This window comes from Chanodichthys erythropterus, chromosome 19 (genome assembly GCF_024489055.1).
Source record: "Chanodichthys erythropterus isolate Z2021 chromosome 19, ASM2448905v1, whole genome shotgun sequence".
NCBI lineage: Eukaryota > Metazoa > Chordata > Actinopteri > Cypriniformes > Xenocyprididae > Chanodichthys > Chanodichthys erythropterus.
In genome coordinates this window covers 33,434,798-33,450,398 of record NC_090239.1, presented here as the reverse complement: position 1 = coordinate 33,450,398, position 15,601 = coordinate 33,434,798, and the positions used below count along the sequence as shown (strand labels likewise).

Below are 15,601 nucleotides of genomic sequence, written 5' to 3'. Positions count from 1 at the left end.
TGTCAGCATAGGCCCTGGGAAACTCTAGGGCTTTTTTGTGCCTGGGCTTTAGGAGAGGTGTTAACTTCCATGGACGTCTCTGTGAGATGGTTGCAGGTCCATCTTTTTTAAATTTTTGTACCACTTTTGCTACAGTATTCGACTGATAAGTAAAGTTTTGCTGATCTTCTTGTAGCCTTCACCTTTCTGGTGTAAAGAAATTATTTTCTTTTTTAGGTCTTGTGACATTTCTCTCCCATGTGGAAATGCGAGGGGGTTTTAACACCCTTTTATAGTCAGCTGTCTGCTGGACACCTGTGTAATGAATAATTAGACTCATCTGTGGTTGAATTCTTGTTAAATTAGACATTAGTCTAAATTTTAGCTTTGCTCCAGAGACTTTCAGTGGGGTGTACTCATTTTTGCGTCACTCTTATCTGAGTAAAAATGAAAATTTTGTTCTCTAAGTTATATAATTAACCTTACTTTCATGTTATAAGTTAAACAGATGTTATATAAAACTTGTCAACATTTTTGGAAATTGTATTTGTGTTCATTGAGATATTGTTTAAAATGTTACTTTTCAAAGGGGGTGTACTTATTTATGCTGAGCACTGTACATATACCTTCTGTGGAAGTCTCAGGACCAAAAAATGCTTGTCCATTCGATGTCTTTTACCTGCCTGTCAACATATGTATTTCCATACCTCCACGCACCCTGCTTACGCAGATATCACACATCATCAGCGCATTCCGTAACAAGACCTAAAAATGTTCGTCCAATCATTGCATTCAATATCCTACCTGCCTGTCAACATATGTATTTCCATACTTCCATGCACCCTGCTTGCACAGACATCACACGTCTTCAGCGCATTCCGTAAGGCTATGCAGAGTCGTAGACAGACAGTCACTGAGCACCACAAACAAACAGCAGAGCAACAGAGGGAGCACACGCACAGAAAAGTTTTTAATGTTTTTGAAAGAAGTCTCTTATGCTCACCAAGGCTGCATTTATTTAATAAAAAATATAGTAAAAACAGTATTGCGAAATATTGCAGATGTATTAGTCTGGTATCAACAAAGGCACAGAAGAGATGGATAAATACATGGTTATAATGATATATGATTTGTCTATGTTCTTTAAGTGGTCTCTGGTATTTTCCATTATCATATATGTAATTATTATTGCAATTGTTAACATAATTAGCCTTTCCATATAAATATATTTCTGCCTCATACAGTGATCAGTATGCCCCTTGGATTGCAATCAAAAATTATTTCAAACATTTGCTGGTGTCTGAAAGTGAGTTTTTAGCTAAAAATTGTCTTAAATGTTAGCTGGTAGACTGATATAATAATATGGGAAATAATCAGTGTTGACACCTTCTGACTCAAGTAAGCTCCATCCTTGTTCATGACCTCTCCTCAAGCCCCAGTTGGCCCACTTTGGCCCAAGGCATTTGACAGGCATTTGACAAAAACCCCTGGCCGTTGGCCCAGAGGAAGCCCTGAGGAAACCCCCAAAGTGTCAGTGGAAACTCTTTTGGCCCTAGCAAACACTAACACCCTTGCTTTTGGCCACGGCTAAGGGCTGCCCATGAACAATGTCTACTTTGACCTGCCCTCAAATACTGTAGCTGTTTTCTGTGCTGCGAAAGCAAATCCAATTTCCATGCTTGGGCTCTAGTTGATATGGTAAAACTGACGCCATCATTACTGTTCCTATCACTATGTATACAAGTGCTGAGGAAGTGTTATGGTGGGAAAGATGGAGAGGTTGACTTATATTACAAGAGCAAAGAGAGGCAGAAACGTACAACATCTAAGCAGTATACATAGACAATATAGGACAATGAACTGAAACAAACTGAGGGCTTAAATACACAAGACTTGAGGAACTAAACAAGACACAGGTAAAAACAATAGGTAACAATGACAACAAACTAGCGACTAGGGAAAAGGAAACAGTAACAAAACATAGGGGAAACAAGGAAATACAAATTAAATGTACATGAAACTGAAAACCAAACTAAATGTTACAGGAAGCCTCTGGAGCTGAAATTCAGATTTGGTAATAGACGTTTTGTTTCCGAAACACGCTGTAAGTGGTAGACCAGTCACAACAGTCTGGGCCATCTGACCAATCAGAGCGCGGTAGACTCACGGAAAAGATCGGTTTAGATTTTCTGGATCCTTGATTGAGTTGTTTTAGACGCATTGAGAAAAGAGGTTATGCTTCAATGTATATTATGAGAAAAATAAATTGTTTTTTGACCTTGGATGCAAGTATAATTATACTTTAATGATTTAAAAATATCTGCTAATAACCCATAATATATGCAACCAAATCATTAACCTAGATTTATTATTATTTATTGTCCCCAGATGTTAGTTAGAAAAACTTCCTGTCACTGATAAGCATGACACATGTTCTCTAGAACTCCAATACCCATCATGCTACCAATGTAAGTGACCTTTATTGCTGATTTCACCCAGAATGGGAAAGGAGAATTTTTCAATTACATTTGTCAGGGAAAGTGTCACATGTTACTTTTTCTATTAATTTCCATGTCAATTTAATAAGTAACATGTTATTCCCAGTACTTCATAAACACTTCCGTTAAAGTAAAAAAGCAGATTTTGGAAGTTAATTTGGCATGGTTATTTGTCAAATATGCACTATGCCATCCCATAATATTTTTAAAGTGAATTTCTGGCAACCACAGTGGGCATTTTTCAACTGTAAATTTACTGTGTATTTTTTACTACAAATTTACCATTTAATTTACAATTAAATAATTTGAAAAAAAAAAACCAAACAAAAAAACCCCTGAAGATAAAACCCTTAAAGAAAAATGCTTTTTCTTCCAAACCACAAAAAAAACACTTTTTCAACCACATGCAGAACTTATTATTAGTGAATGCATACGGTGTCACTATAAGGAATCATCATTTTGTTTAATTGTAATATTGAAATCGCACATGCACTGTGTTCAGTTTTTTGATCATGTGTGCCTTTAGACGCAGCAGATCGCATGTGTTATGAGAAGCTGAACATCGAGGGTACAGAGCGTGGCAACTGCGGTCAGGACAGCAGCTCGCGCAGCTGGATTCAGTGCAATAAACAGTGAGTAACAACCAGAACAATGTTTCATAACCTTTTCAGTGACATTGTTTCTCTCTTTGCTGGAAGGATCGTTCTCTTTCTTCTTTTTCTGTCTTTCACTGTTATTTCTTTCTGTGTTATTTCACAGGGATGTATTGTGCGGATTTTTATTGTGCACTAATATCACGGTGAAACCACGGTATGGAGACTTACATGGAGAAGTCACAAGTCTGACCATCTACCACCAGAACAAGTACCTGGATTGTCGGTAAATGCAGATATTTGCTTCTTTGCTATAATTAATTTATTTTAAGCATGTTCAGATATTTTTTTACTGGAAAACAAGATACTGGTTTTGGTGAATTTAGGACTACCTGAAAACTCTGGGGTTTAAGGTGAGATGGAGGTCTTTGGCCACTGCATTGAGTCTCTGCTCTCAGCACGAGTGTCATGTTTTTAAGACACAGTCAAATTAAAAATTGTTCTGGCAGTCTGGAGTCTCCTTACAGATACCACAATTTCTTTTAGTTTAAGTAAATAACCTGATCCCATTAAAAAAAACTCATTATTTTACAAGGTGGTGATTTTGTATGAATTTGTATGATGTGATTTGTAATGTATGATTTTTAGAAAGGTCCACACCTAAACTTAACTATGAGTAGGGCGTAAGCAAATTGTACAAAAATGTACGGATGAGACTGTACAAATTGTCAAACCATAAAATAGTTACAAATTGCCATGAGAGAGTGTTGGATAGTAAAGTATAATGTACACCCAGCCGGTTGTTATTGCAAAATAAACCCCAGTGGAGTGATCATTCAGGACCCCGATGAGAAGAGACATTTTGCAATAACAACCATCTGGATGTACTATTCCCTGCCTCAAATACCCAGTGTAGTGTTGCTCTCTTTATTGGTGAATAACTGAGCACAGAATGTCACAGCTGACCATTCAGAATCAAGCGTTTCAGAGAGGTTAGTAAATAAGGGATAATGAACAGCCAGCCGGTTGTTATTGCACATTAAACCCCAACGGAGTGATCAGGACCCCGATGAGAAGAGACATTTTATGATAACAGCCATCTGGATGTATTATTCCCTGCTTATTACATGCCTGCTTTCCACATTAGTAAATAATTGGACACAAAAAATTCGAGTTCGAGTTAAACATTTTTATTAGTTCATTAAACACAAAGCTTCTGCAAAGAAAAATTGTTCATAACAAGCAACTTATTTGAGACTAGACAAACAATATTTAATGAATAATGTACAGTTGTCCTACTTATTACACCACTTTTCACCATATAAGTAATGACAAGGACATGAAATATTGATTTGGGAAGAAAGCATTTTAAAATCTTACCTGTTTATTATCTCATCCATTATGGTGAATTAAACAATCATTCTAGCAACAAGACAATGTTCCTGTAGACCTACTGTTAATACTGAAGTCCCCTGGTTTCATTTTACAGTAAGTACAGTCGATAACTGAGGCACAAGATGGCACCAGCTGCGTTTGAATGAAACGAGAGAGAGTGTGTCTATGGTGTGATACGAGAGACGCACCAGCCTCAAAAATACCCAGTGTTGTGTTGCTGGATGGAACCGCCAAGATGTGCATAAATTCTAAAAAATACGCATAAAAAATGTATATGCTCAAATGATGCGGATAAAGAAGATGTGCATAAACTACGATGGAAAGACATTTATCGAATAAATCCCTCGATGCTCAATTAGTGAATACACAGCATCTCAAATGTTGGTTTGATTCTGAAATGCCTGAGCAAAAGTTTTTCATCAGAATGATTTGGTATAATGACCTCCCAGAACTGTCTCACATGATTGCATTTCCAACATCTGAACGCAAGATAACACAACAGTGTTCATTGCATTTTGTCTGCACGCTCTGAGTAATTTATGATGGAGGGAAAAAGAGCCACAGTTTCCAATTGCAGCAACTTCCATTTTAATTACAGATATTTTTTGCCAATTTCTTAGGAAGTAACTAATTTGTTCTCTTGAACACATGGGATGGAAACGGTGCTTTATTCGTAAAAGTTATGCATCATTCCAAAAGTTAAATTCGCAACTTTGGATGGAAACAGAGCTACTTATGCTCTCCAGAGTCTTCAGCACTATTGATTCACTGGACTGAATGTCACAGTGTTGACATTCACAAGTTGTTGTCTAACAAATGGAGCGCAAGGTTCCACTGAAAATGGCCAACGTTTGTGTTAAGAGGTTGTGTTAAAAGTAACCTTTGCAGTGTTTGTGTAACACTGAGCTATTGTTTGTGTGTGATCAGTGGGGGTCATGCAGTGTTAGAGGACGGCACTGATCTCGGGTACGTAGAGGACGGCACACCGTGTGGTCCAAATATGATGTGCCTGGACCATCGCTGTCTGCCGGTCACAACCTTCAACCTGTCATCCTGTCCCGGTTCATCCTTCTCTCAAGTGTGCTCTGATCATGGGGTGAGCTGCTCATCTTTGACAAATCAAACATCACACTCACATACTGTGTGTTTTGGGGTCAATGTTTTTTTTTTTAAATGAGATGACCCAGATAAAATATGCACTTAACATTTCTTGCACTGTTACATTTGCCAGGGGCTAGTACATTTGACAAAAGTGTAGACTCATTCTTAAAAGGATTGTTTACTCACCCTCATGTCCTTCCAAACCCAAAAGACTATTAAATGCAGCATAACAAATTTGTTAGTTGATCTGTTTTGCTGTAGCTCAAAGTAAAATATTATGAATATATCATAGCAATATAAGACATATATAAGGCATATAAGACAGATATTTTAGTTTTTTCTTTACTTCAGAATGTCTCACTAAAAAAGTTTTTTTTTTTTTTAAATGATGATTATGTCCACACATATGGAAAATATAAGGATGTAAGAAGAAAGAATTTCTTTTTGCTGTGTTTACGCCATGTCAAGTCCAATTTATATGTATAACACTTTTCACAATAGACATTGTTTCAACGCATCTTTACAGAAATCCATACTGTTAAATCTATAATGCCTTATTGCTTTACCATAGAGCAAGTTTATGTCTGGGTGATATGACTATATAAATCAATGATATGGTTGATCCTCTGAATTTTAGATCTAACTATATTCACGCATGGACAAAGTATCGACAAAACAAAGATCAGTTTTGTTGTAAGCGAGAGTAAACCATTCTCAAAAAAACATCAAAAGTGAAAAATAGCCAGTTGTCAAAAAGTCTGATGTGAATTTAATATTGTCCAAATTTAATTAGCAGCCAATCAGTTAAATGACAATGTTGACCCTGACATAAAGTAACAAAATTGTCATTCATCCTTAAAGGGTTAGTTCACGCAAAAATTAAAATTACTCGCCCTCATGGTGTTTCACACCCATAAGACCTTTGTCCTTTTGTTCTTCCGAACACAAATTGAGATATTTTTGATGAAATCCGAGAGGTATATGCCTCGTCAGCAATATAATCAACATTTTCAAGGTCCAGAAAGGTACTAAAGACCTCGTTAAAAGTCGATTTGACTACAGTGGTTCAAACTTAAAGGGGTCATGAACTGCATTGTTTTATTGTTTTATAATGTTTTCTGGGTGCACTTATAATGTTAGTATGCTTTTTACATCCAAAATTGTCATAATTTAGAAATAAAAGGCATTTTTGTGACCCTGTTTTTAGCCCTCTGTTTTGAACGCTCTTTTTTTAAGGTTTACTGATTGATTTACATTACATATCAGATCAGACATTTTAACAGTAGGAGTAACTCCGTTACTTACATGTTGTTGCATTACTGTTCAGTCCATATTGTAATAATGTGTTTGCAAAACCTGCACCAAATGCGACTATTTCTATTTGGTATTTCACTGTGGAGTCTTTGGTAAATCAAAGACATTCACATTGTTGAAAATAACCATATTCCTAGCATAAGGGATTCTTTGAAAGTTAATGTTATTTTTGTCCTTTTGTTTCGCACTTCTCTCCTCCTCATCTCACTAACATGCCAGTGGGCAGGGCTAACTTTGCAATGATGCAGTTGCAATGAAGTAGACATTGTTTTCTTCTGAGGAGGCGGCGTTTCACCTATACAGGCACATTCCAGGATCAGTCGTACAATGGGCCTGGTGTCAATAAAAGCTTTTATTGGACTAACAAGGAGGTTTCAGATCCGAAACTTACAGGATATTCGGATAGTACGATGACCTCTTATATATCAAAAGCAGCCACTGCAGTCACATCGACGGTTTTAATGATGTCTTTAATACCTTTCTGGACCTTGAAAGTGTTGATTATATTGCTGTCTAAGGACGAGTCGTATACCTCTCATCAAAATATCTTAATTTGTGCTCCAAAGATGAATGAAGGTCTTATGGGTGTGGAACAACATGAGGGTAATTAATGACAGAATTTTCATTTTTATGTGAACCAACCCTTTAATTTTCATTGTAAATTTGACTGCTAGTCTAGATAGTGTTGCTTTACTGTAGTAATGTGAGCCAAGATATTTTTTTTGCAGCTTTTGGCTTATCTAGATATTTTCTGCCTCTCTCCTTGTTAGACGTGCAGTAATGAGGTGAAGTGTATCTGTGACTCCGACTACACTGGGAAGGACTGCAGTGTGTATGACCCCATTCCAGACCCCCAGCCTCCAGACGGTCCTGAGAAGTACAAAGGTTCATAATGCATTCTGTCACTCTTTCACACATTCAGTGTTCAGAATGTAATACTAGCAAATTTAGTGGCATAACTAGGACCATAAGAGGCCCAGGTGTCTATTTAACATTAAAGGTGCCCTAGAATTAAAAATTGAATTTATCTTGGCATAGTTAAATAACAAGAGTTCAGTACATGGAAATGACATACAGTGAGTCTCAAACACCATTGTTTTCTCCTTCTTATATAAATCTCACTTGTTTAAAAGACCTTAGAAGAACAGGTGAATCTCAACATAACACCGACTGTTATGTAACAGTCGGGATCATTAATATGTATGACCCCAATATTTGCATATGCCAGCTCATGTTCAAGCATTAGACAAGGGCAGCCAGTATTAACGTCTGGATGTGCACAGCTGAATCATCAGACTAGGTAAGCAAGCAAGAACAACAGCGAAAAATGGCAGATGGAGCAATAATAACTGACATGATCCATGATATCATGATATTTTTAGTGATATTTGTAAATTGTCTTTCTAAATGTTTCATTAGCATGTTGCTAATATACTGTTAAATGTGGTTAAAGTTACCATCGTTTCTTACATGGAGACAAGACTGTCATTATTTCCATTATCATACACTTGCAGTCTGATTAATTCATAAACACAACTTCATTCTTTATAAATCTCTCCAACAGTGTGTAAGCTTTAACCACGGAGCACCATCAAACTCATTCAGAATCAAATGTAAACATCCAAATAAATACCATACTTGCACGATTAGACATGTTGCATGACGAACACTTTGTAAAGATCCATTTTGATGGTTATATTAGCTGTGCGAACTTTGTTTCATATTTAATGATGCCCCAAAATAGGCAGTTAAAAAAATTAAGTAAAAAAAAATCTATGGGGTATTTTGAGCTGAAACTTCACAGACACATTCAGGGGACACCTTGGACTTATATTACATCTTTTAAAAAGACGTTCTACGGCACCTTTAAATAAACAGAAAAAAGTATAAACTTGGCACACCATGGCTCCGAAATTTAGAAATTTACTGACATACTCTCACAAAGGTGATGTTTCAAGCATGCAGACTCTTCATCGGACCATTAGACGTCACCTTTGTCAGAGTCTGTCAATAAATTTCGTTATTTTTGGAGCCGTGGTGTGCCGACTTTATATATTTTTTTTTTCCGTTTGTTATTTTTGTCCGAGCACCCACTTTGAGCAATCTGTCAGTGATGTGCCTGCTTTTGTTATGTGTTTGTTATATAGTTTAAAAAAATATATATATCCTAAACACATTTAGAAACTATAACCTCCATAAAAGTGACATATATTTCCCTAATATTAAATATTTAATGTAATTATAACAGTGTAACATTTATCATAAATATTTGCCATGACCCTACAGAATAAATGGACAGATAAATATATACATGTATATATAATGTTCATATTGATAAATATATATCTTCTGAAAAAGCATATTTTATGAAATGGTTATCATAATCCAGAATATATCATACCGTTACAAAGCTATTTTGGTACGGAAGCCCTGAACCGCATGGTGAAAAAAAAAAAAAAAAAAAAACTTGGTAGGGAGGAAAAAAAAACGAAAAGTTATCTCGTTATTTCAACATAATAAGTCGTTATAACGACATAATATCTCGTTATTTCAACATAATAAGTCGTTATAACGACATAATATCTCGTTATTTCAACATAATAAGTCGTTATTTCAACATAATAAGTCGTTATAACGACATAATATCTCGTTATTTCAAGATATTAAGTCGTTATAACGACATAATATCTCGTTATTTCAACATAATAAGTCGTTATAACGACATAATATCCTGTCATTTCAACATAATAACTCTTCATTATCTATCAAGTATGATAAAGTACATATACGTGTTAACGTCCCCAGTGGCGCAACGCTAAAGTATTGACCCGCCAGTCTAGCTTTTACTGCGATCGCCGCGGTTTCGAATCCGCCTTTTGCCGAGTTCGTTCTTCTCTAGTTTCACATCACATATCAAAAAAGGCATTTATTTTCAATAGAAATTAAAACAATGTTATAAAAGTGCAAATAACCTGCCTAACGAGTGTTTAATAACATTAAAAGTATTTATTGGGCAGGGTTAGCAGCATGTTCGATATTACCCACTAGAGGGCAGAATAAGACAGGGAATCAATTAAAGAACGCAATAGTTATGTTGAACTACTGTTACAATTTGGTGCTCCAAAATCCCAGAGGTTTATCATGGGAATTTGCGTTCATCCCAGGCTAACCTTTATTGAGGTTAAATTTATTAGACCATAAATTTATTAGACATCCTATTTATACTAAATGACAATAGCAGCATTTTCACGATATGCTATTTATACTAGGTGAAAATAGCGATATATTCTATTGACACCATGTAAAAGTAGCCTATCAGTTCTTTGCAAGAAGTGTAAATAGTATTTAGATGCTGTAGGCTAGTATTGGCAGATACTGTACCTCAGTATTTTTGTACAGGATGCAATAATATCATATAGAGTGATTATATTTATTAAAATTATTAAATGGATGCTGCATTATTGGGAGAATAAAACCCCTCCACTTTCCACCAACCCTACTCAATGAACACTTTTAATATTATTAAACACTTGTTCACATTTTATTTCCACTTTTTGAACATTATTTTCATTTTATTGAAAATGTATATGATGAGAAAATAGGAGTGAGCTCTATTATTGGGTGAGCTCTGCAAAATGCTGATTCTACCCCGCAGCGATCGCTGTAAAAGCCAAAATCTGAAACCCTTCATGATATTGTTACGCCACTGAATACATCGAAATACAACTGTCCCTTTTTAAACTTCAGTGGCCCAACCAGACACTGGAGCTATACTGTAAAGAGTGTTTGTCAACAAGGGACGCTATTTGCACTTACTGTAAATAGACACTCCGTGTCCTATTATTTCAATATATTAGCACCTATTTTGATTTTTATATCTTTAGAAAATATTACAAAGCAGTTTGTTTGCAAGCCCAGAATAAAAATAAAAAAAAAATAAAAAAACCCCTCTTAAAAACGTTTTTGGCCCCTGGACTAGTGCATCTCTATGTTTTATTATAGTTCAAATCAGATTGGACACCGGGCTGTAAGTTTGACACCCCTGACATTTGCACTGTAAATTGTTTTATTTACTATGGTCTAATAAATTTAACCTCAATAAAGGTTAGCCTGGGATGAACGCAAATTCCCATGATAAACCTCTGGGATTTTGGAGCACCAAATTGTAACAGTAGTTCAACATAACTATTGCGTTCTTTAATTGATTCCCTGTCTTATTCTGCCCTCTAGTGGGTAATATCGAACATGCTGCTAACCCTGCCCAATAAATACTTTTAATGTTATTAAACACTCGTTAGGCAGGTTATTTGCACTTTTATAACATTGTTTTAATTTCTATTGAAAATAAATGCCTTTTTTGATATGTGATGTGAAACTAGAGAAGAACGAACTCGGCAAAAGGCGGATTCGAAACCGCGGCGATCGCAGTAAAAGCTAGACTGGCGGTCCAATACTTTAGCGTTGCGCCACAGGGGACGTTAACATGTGTACGTCCTTTATCATACTTGATAGATAATGAAGAGTTATTATGTCGTTATAACGACTTATTATGTTGAAATAACGAGATATTATGTCGTTATAACGACTTAATATCTTGAAATAACGAGATATGATGTCGTTACAACGACTTATTATGTTGAAATAACGAGATATTATGTCGTTATAACGACTTATTATGTTGAAATAACGAGATATTATGTCGTTACAACGACTTATTATGTTGAAATAACGAGATATTATGTCGTTATAACGACTTATTATGTTGAAATAACGAGATAACTTTTCGATTTTTTTTTTCCTCCCTACCAATTTTTTTTTTTTTTTTTTTTCACCATGCGGTTCAGGGCTTCCGTAATTTTGGACACATTATTTACAATTAAATTGCTTGTTCATCTAATCCAGCCAATCACGCTTCAAGGGTATATAAGCAGTAACTCAGTCTGCCACCCTCCAATGACATTTCTCAATTCAATATCGAATCTCTAGTAATGGACAGCATGCCAAATCCATTACCCCTTTTGCATTCTGATTATATGATGAAGTGAATTTGTGAATTTAAATTTAGTTAAATTAAGTAGTGACATTTTTATATGTAATTTCAAAATTTTTATTAAAATTATATTTTATTTTATTGAAATACGGTTAAAGTGTACTGCCATATTCGACAACTTGTGACAAGCATTTATGGTAAACTAAAATATACTGACTATACTGACTTGGTTTTAAATATATTTGGGAAACCCCTGACTTATGAGCATGTGCAAAATCATTTCTTACATCCAGAAAATTATACAGACTCTCCAGACGTGGAGTCCTGTTCTACTAAGTCAGTGGTTCTCAAACCTGTCCTGTGGAACCCCAACCACTGCACATTTTTGTCTCCCTCATCTAACACACCTGATTCAAGCTATCAGCTAATTAGTAGAGGCTGCAAGAGTTGAATTGGGTCTTATGAGGGACACATACAAAATGTGCAGTGTCCACTATGCTAAGTGAATGCAGATATTTAGAAACATTGATTGTCTTTGAGATGCCAGGTTCTTCATAACCAAATAAACAAAAAACAAAACCAATTGTTACCACAACATGTCACTGCCTCCTTCTCCAGAGAGCATGAAGCTGAAAATAACCAATACAGGAAACAGGAATATGGAAGATAAACTAAACTTCAAAATTAAAGCACATGACAATATAAAAGTCATGAATAAAAACATAAAATGAAAAACTGAAACCCACATGACAGATATGGCTTTATTCCCATTCCCTGTCTGTCCACAGGTCCGAGTGGTACAAACATCATCATTGGTTCCATAGCAGGAGCGATACTGCTGGCAGCTATAGTACTGGGAGGAACTGGCTGGGGCTTCAAGTAAGGCATCCACAATTACTGCATTAAAAAAGAAAAAGATGTTCAAGTAGCATTTTCCTCTTTCAACATAAAAATGTTGAAATTTTGACCAATTATTTTTGCTTTATTAACAGATGGCTTAAAAAAAAAAGTATTTTATGTGATTGACTGTATTGTCCTATCACTTAGGCTTTAATAATATTAAAGGGGTCATATGATGCTTTTTAATGTTTTCCCTTTCCTTTAATATGTGATGTATCTGCTTGTTAAAACACCTTGATTGAAATACCTGATATTCTGTAACATATTAGCATAAAGCAAAGGCATACACGAAGAAAGAAAGTGAGGATTCAGTGTCTTACCCCTACCCTTAAACCTACCCATACCACCAATGCTTTCCCTAACCTTACCCGTATCCCACCTCAATAGCAGCAAAAGTGTTTTGCAATTCAATATGAACCCAGTAAATACATTGTACTTATTTTTGATGTAAGTACATAGTAGTTAAGGCCACTTAATATAAAGTGGGACCGAAATTTAATTTTTGAGTGAAACTAACCCTTTAAAGTTTAGAACCTGAAGCCCACGATTATGGTGAGGGACATTACATTTCCGACACACGCTTGAGGTTTTTGGCCAATCACAAAACACTGGGTCAGCTGGCCAATCAGAGCACTCTGGAGTTTGTAGATATTAGAGTGTTTCAGACAAAGGTACTGCAATAATAAGTGCAAAATAATGTTGTTGGTTTTTTTTTTAACTTTAAAACTTGTTAATGTATTCTGTTAATAGCATCATATGACCCTTTTAATTATCTTGACCGCTTATCTTATTTTTATGATAAATGCAGCACAGTGTTTAATGTGACAGTTTCTTTTGTATAATTTAATTTCACAAATACAGTCTTAGTCTCTCTCTGTTGTGTTTCTTGACTACAGAAATATCAGAAGAGGAAGGTATGATCCCGCCCAACAAGACATGTGATGTCATACACCCATGTCCACCTAGCATATATTACACCAGCTGTTTTCACGTCTTAGTCTGTCAATTTAGTTTGTTTTTATTTTTAAAATAAACGTGAGCCCACTTCATTTTAAAGGGTTAGTTCACCGAAAAATGAAAATTATGTAATTTATTACTTACCCTTATGTAGTTCTACACCCGTAAGACCTTCATTCAACTTCAGAACACAAATTAAGATATTTTTGATAAAATCCGATGGCTCAGTGAGGCCTCCATTGCCAGCAAGATAATTAACACTTTCAATGCCCAGAAAGCTACTAAAGACATATTTGTGACTACAGTGGTTCAATCTTAATGTTATGAAGTGATGAGAATACTTTTTGTGCGCCAACAAAAAAAACCCAACAATATCTAGTGATGGCCAATTTCAAAACACTGCTTCCTGAAGCTTCGAAGCTTTACAAATCTTTTGTTTCGAATCAGTGGTTCGGATCGCATATCAAACTGCCAAAGTCATGTGAACCCTTATGACGTAGCTTTGGTGCTCCGAACCACTGACTCGAAAAAAAAGATTTGTAAAGCTTCAAAGCTTCATGAAGCGGTGTTTTGAAATCACCCATCACTAGATATTGTTGAAAAGTCATTATTTTGTTTTTTTGGCGCACAAAAAGTTTTCTCAATGCTTTATAATATTAAAGTTGAACAACTGTAGTCACATGAACTGTACTAAATATGTTTTTAATAGCTTTCTGGGCATCTGAAAGTGTTATCTTGCTGGCAATAGAGGCCTCACTGAGCCATCAGATTTTATCAAAAATATCTGTTCCAAAGATGAACGAAGTTCTTACGGGTGTGGAACGACATAAAGGTGAGTAATAAATGACAGAATTTTCATTTTTGGGTGAACTAACCCTTTAAGTGTCTTTAACATTTAAATTAATAATTTGATACAGTACACTTACGTTTTTATGTTGTACTTATATTTTAGTGACTTGCATGTGATTACAGCTGTAATTATTTTCTGTAATTGCATTTAAAATTACAGTGTTGATCCTTCCGTTACACCTTAACCCAACCACCCATACCAACAACCCTGTCCTTAACCTTAACCGTATCCCACCTCAATAGCAGCAAAAAATTACAACAAAAACACAATAAGTCATTGTTCTTAACAATATATATTTTTTTTGTAAATACATAGTAATTAAAGACACCTAATGTAAACCAAAAATGTTTCAATGCATTTATTACAGATTCATTTCAATACACTAATCAAAACACATCACATTTTTTCCCAAATTCCATAATGATTGAATTAGATTACCAATACGGAAACAATCCCCTAACCTCATAAAACAATGAACAATAAATGACCTTTGCCCTTTTGATCATATAATTGCTTTAGTAACTTCTTAATTTGAAGTTACTTGTGTGGGCTTCATTTTGGAGGCAAATAAAGAATATAAACTACAGTACTCAGTGAATTGTATCATTTAACATATTCTATCTCTTCCTATATTTTCCTTCTTTTCTTTTTCTTTTCTTCAGATCTGGAGGGGGATAAAGCATGTCTTCTGCTCTCCTGTGCTTCTGCACTGTGTTCTTTTAACTTTGAGGGAAACAGAAGAAACTACCGATGTCTTCCACTCTCTCACCAAACTCCAGTGTCACACTATCCTGTCTTTCCTACTTCCTGTTACTGCCTGTCACCTGTTGCCTCGAAACACTCCAGTACATACCATGGTAACATTCTTAAACTGATTTCAATTTCAAAGATGTTAGTTATTAGTAATCAGTTTTGGTCTTTTAAACCTAGCGCAGAAAATGAAAAAGTCCTCATTTACTCACCCTCATGTCAAACCCATCTGACATTCTTTCTTTCATGGAGCACAAAATGAGATGTTGAGCAG

The 15,601-nt window shown here is 35.4% G+C and overlaps 1 protein-coding gene across 2 annotated transcripts in view; it reads left to right on the top strand.

The window, feature by feature from the left end:
- The window catches only part of adam11 (ADAM metallopeptidase domain 11), a 55,652-nt gene extending 40,296 nt beyond the window's left edge, over window positions 1-15,356 (top strand). The window contains exons 21-27 of one of the 2 annotated variants that reach the window (XM_067368953.1): window positions 3,004-3,109; window positions 3,237-3,356; window positions 5,393-5,561; window positions 7,651-7,765; window positions 12,659-12,749; window positions 13,667-13,684; window positions 15,240-15,356. In XM_067368953.1, the coding sequence (XP_067225054.1) occupies window positions 3,004-3,109; window positions 3,237-3,356; window positions 5,393-5,561; window positions 7,651-7,765; window positions 12,659-12,749; window positions 13,667-13,684; window positions 15,240-15,255 (635 nt within the window). In that variant the 3' untranslated portion in view covers window positions 15,256-15,356. Of the gene's footprint in view, window positions 1-3,003; window positions 3,110-3,236; window positions 3,357-5,392; window positions 5,562-7,650; window positions 7,766-12,658; window positions 12,750-13,666; window positions 13,842-15,239 lie in introns of those variants that run through there. The other variant, XM_067368952.1, reaches the window with a different exon arrangement.
- The last annotated feature ends 245 nt before the right edge of the window (window positions 15,357-15,601 follow it).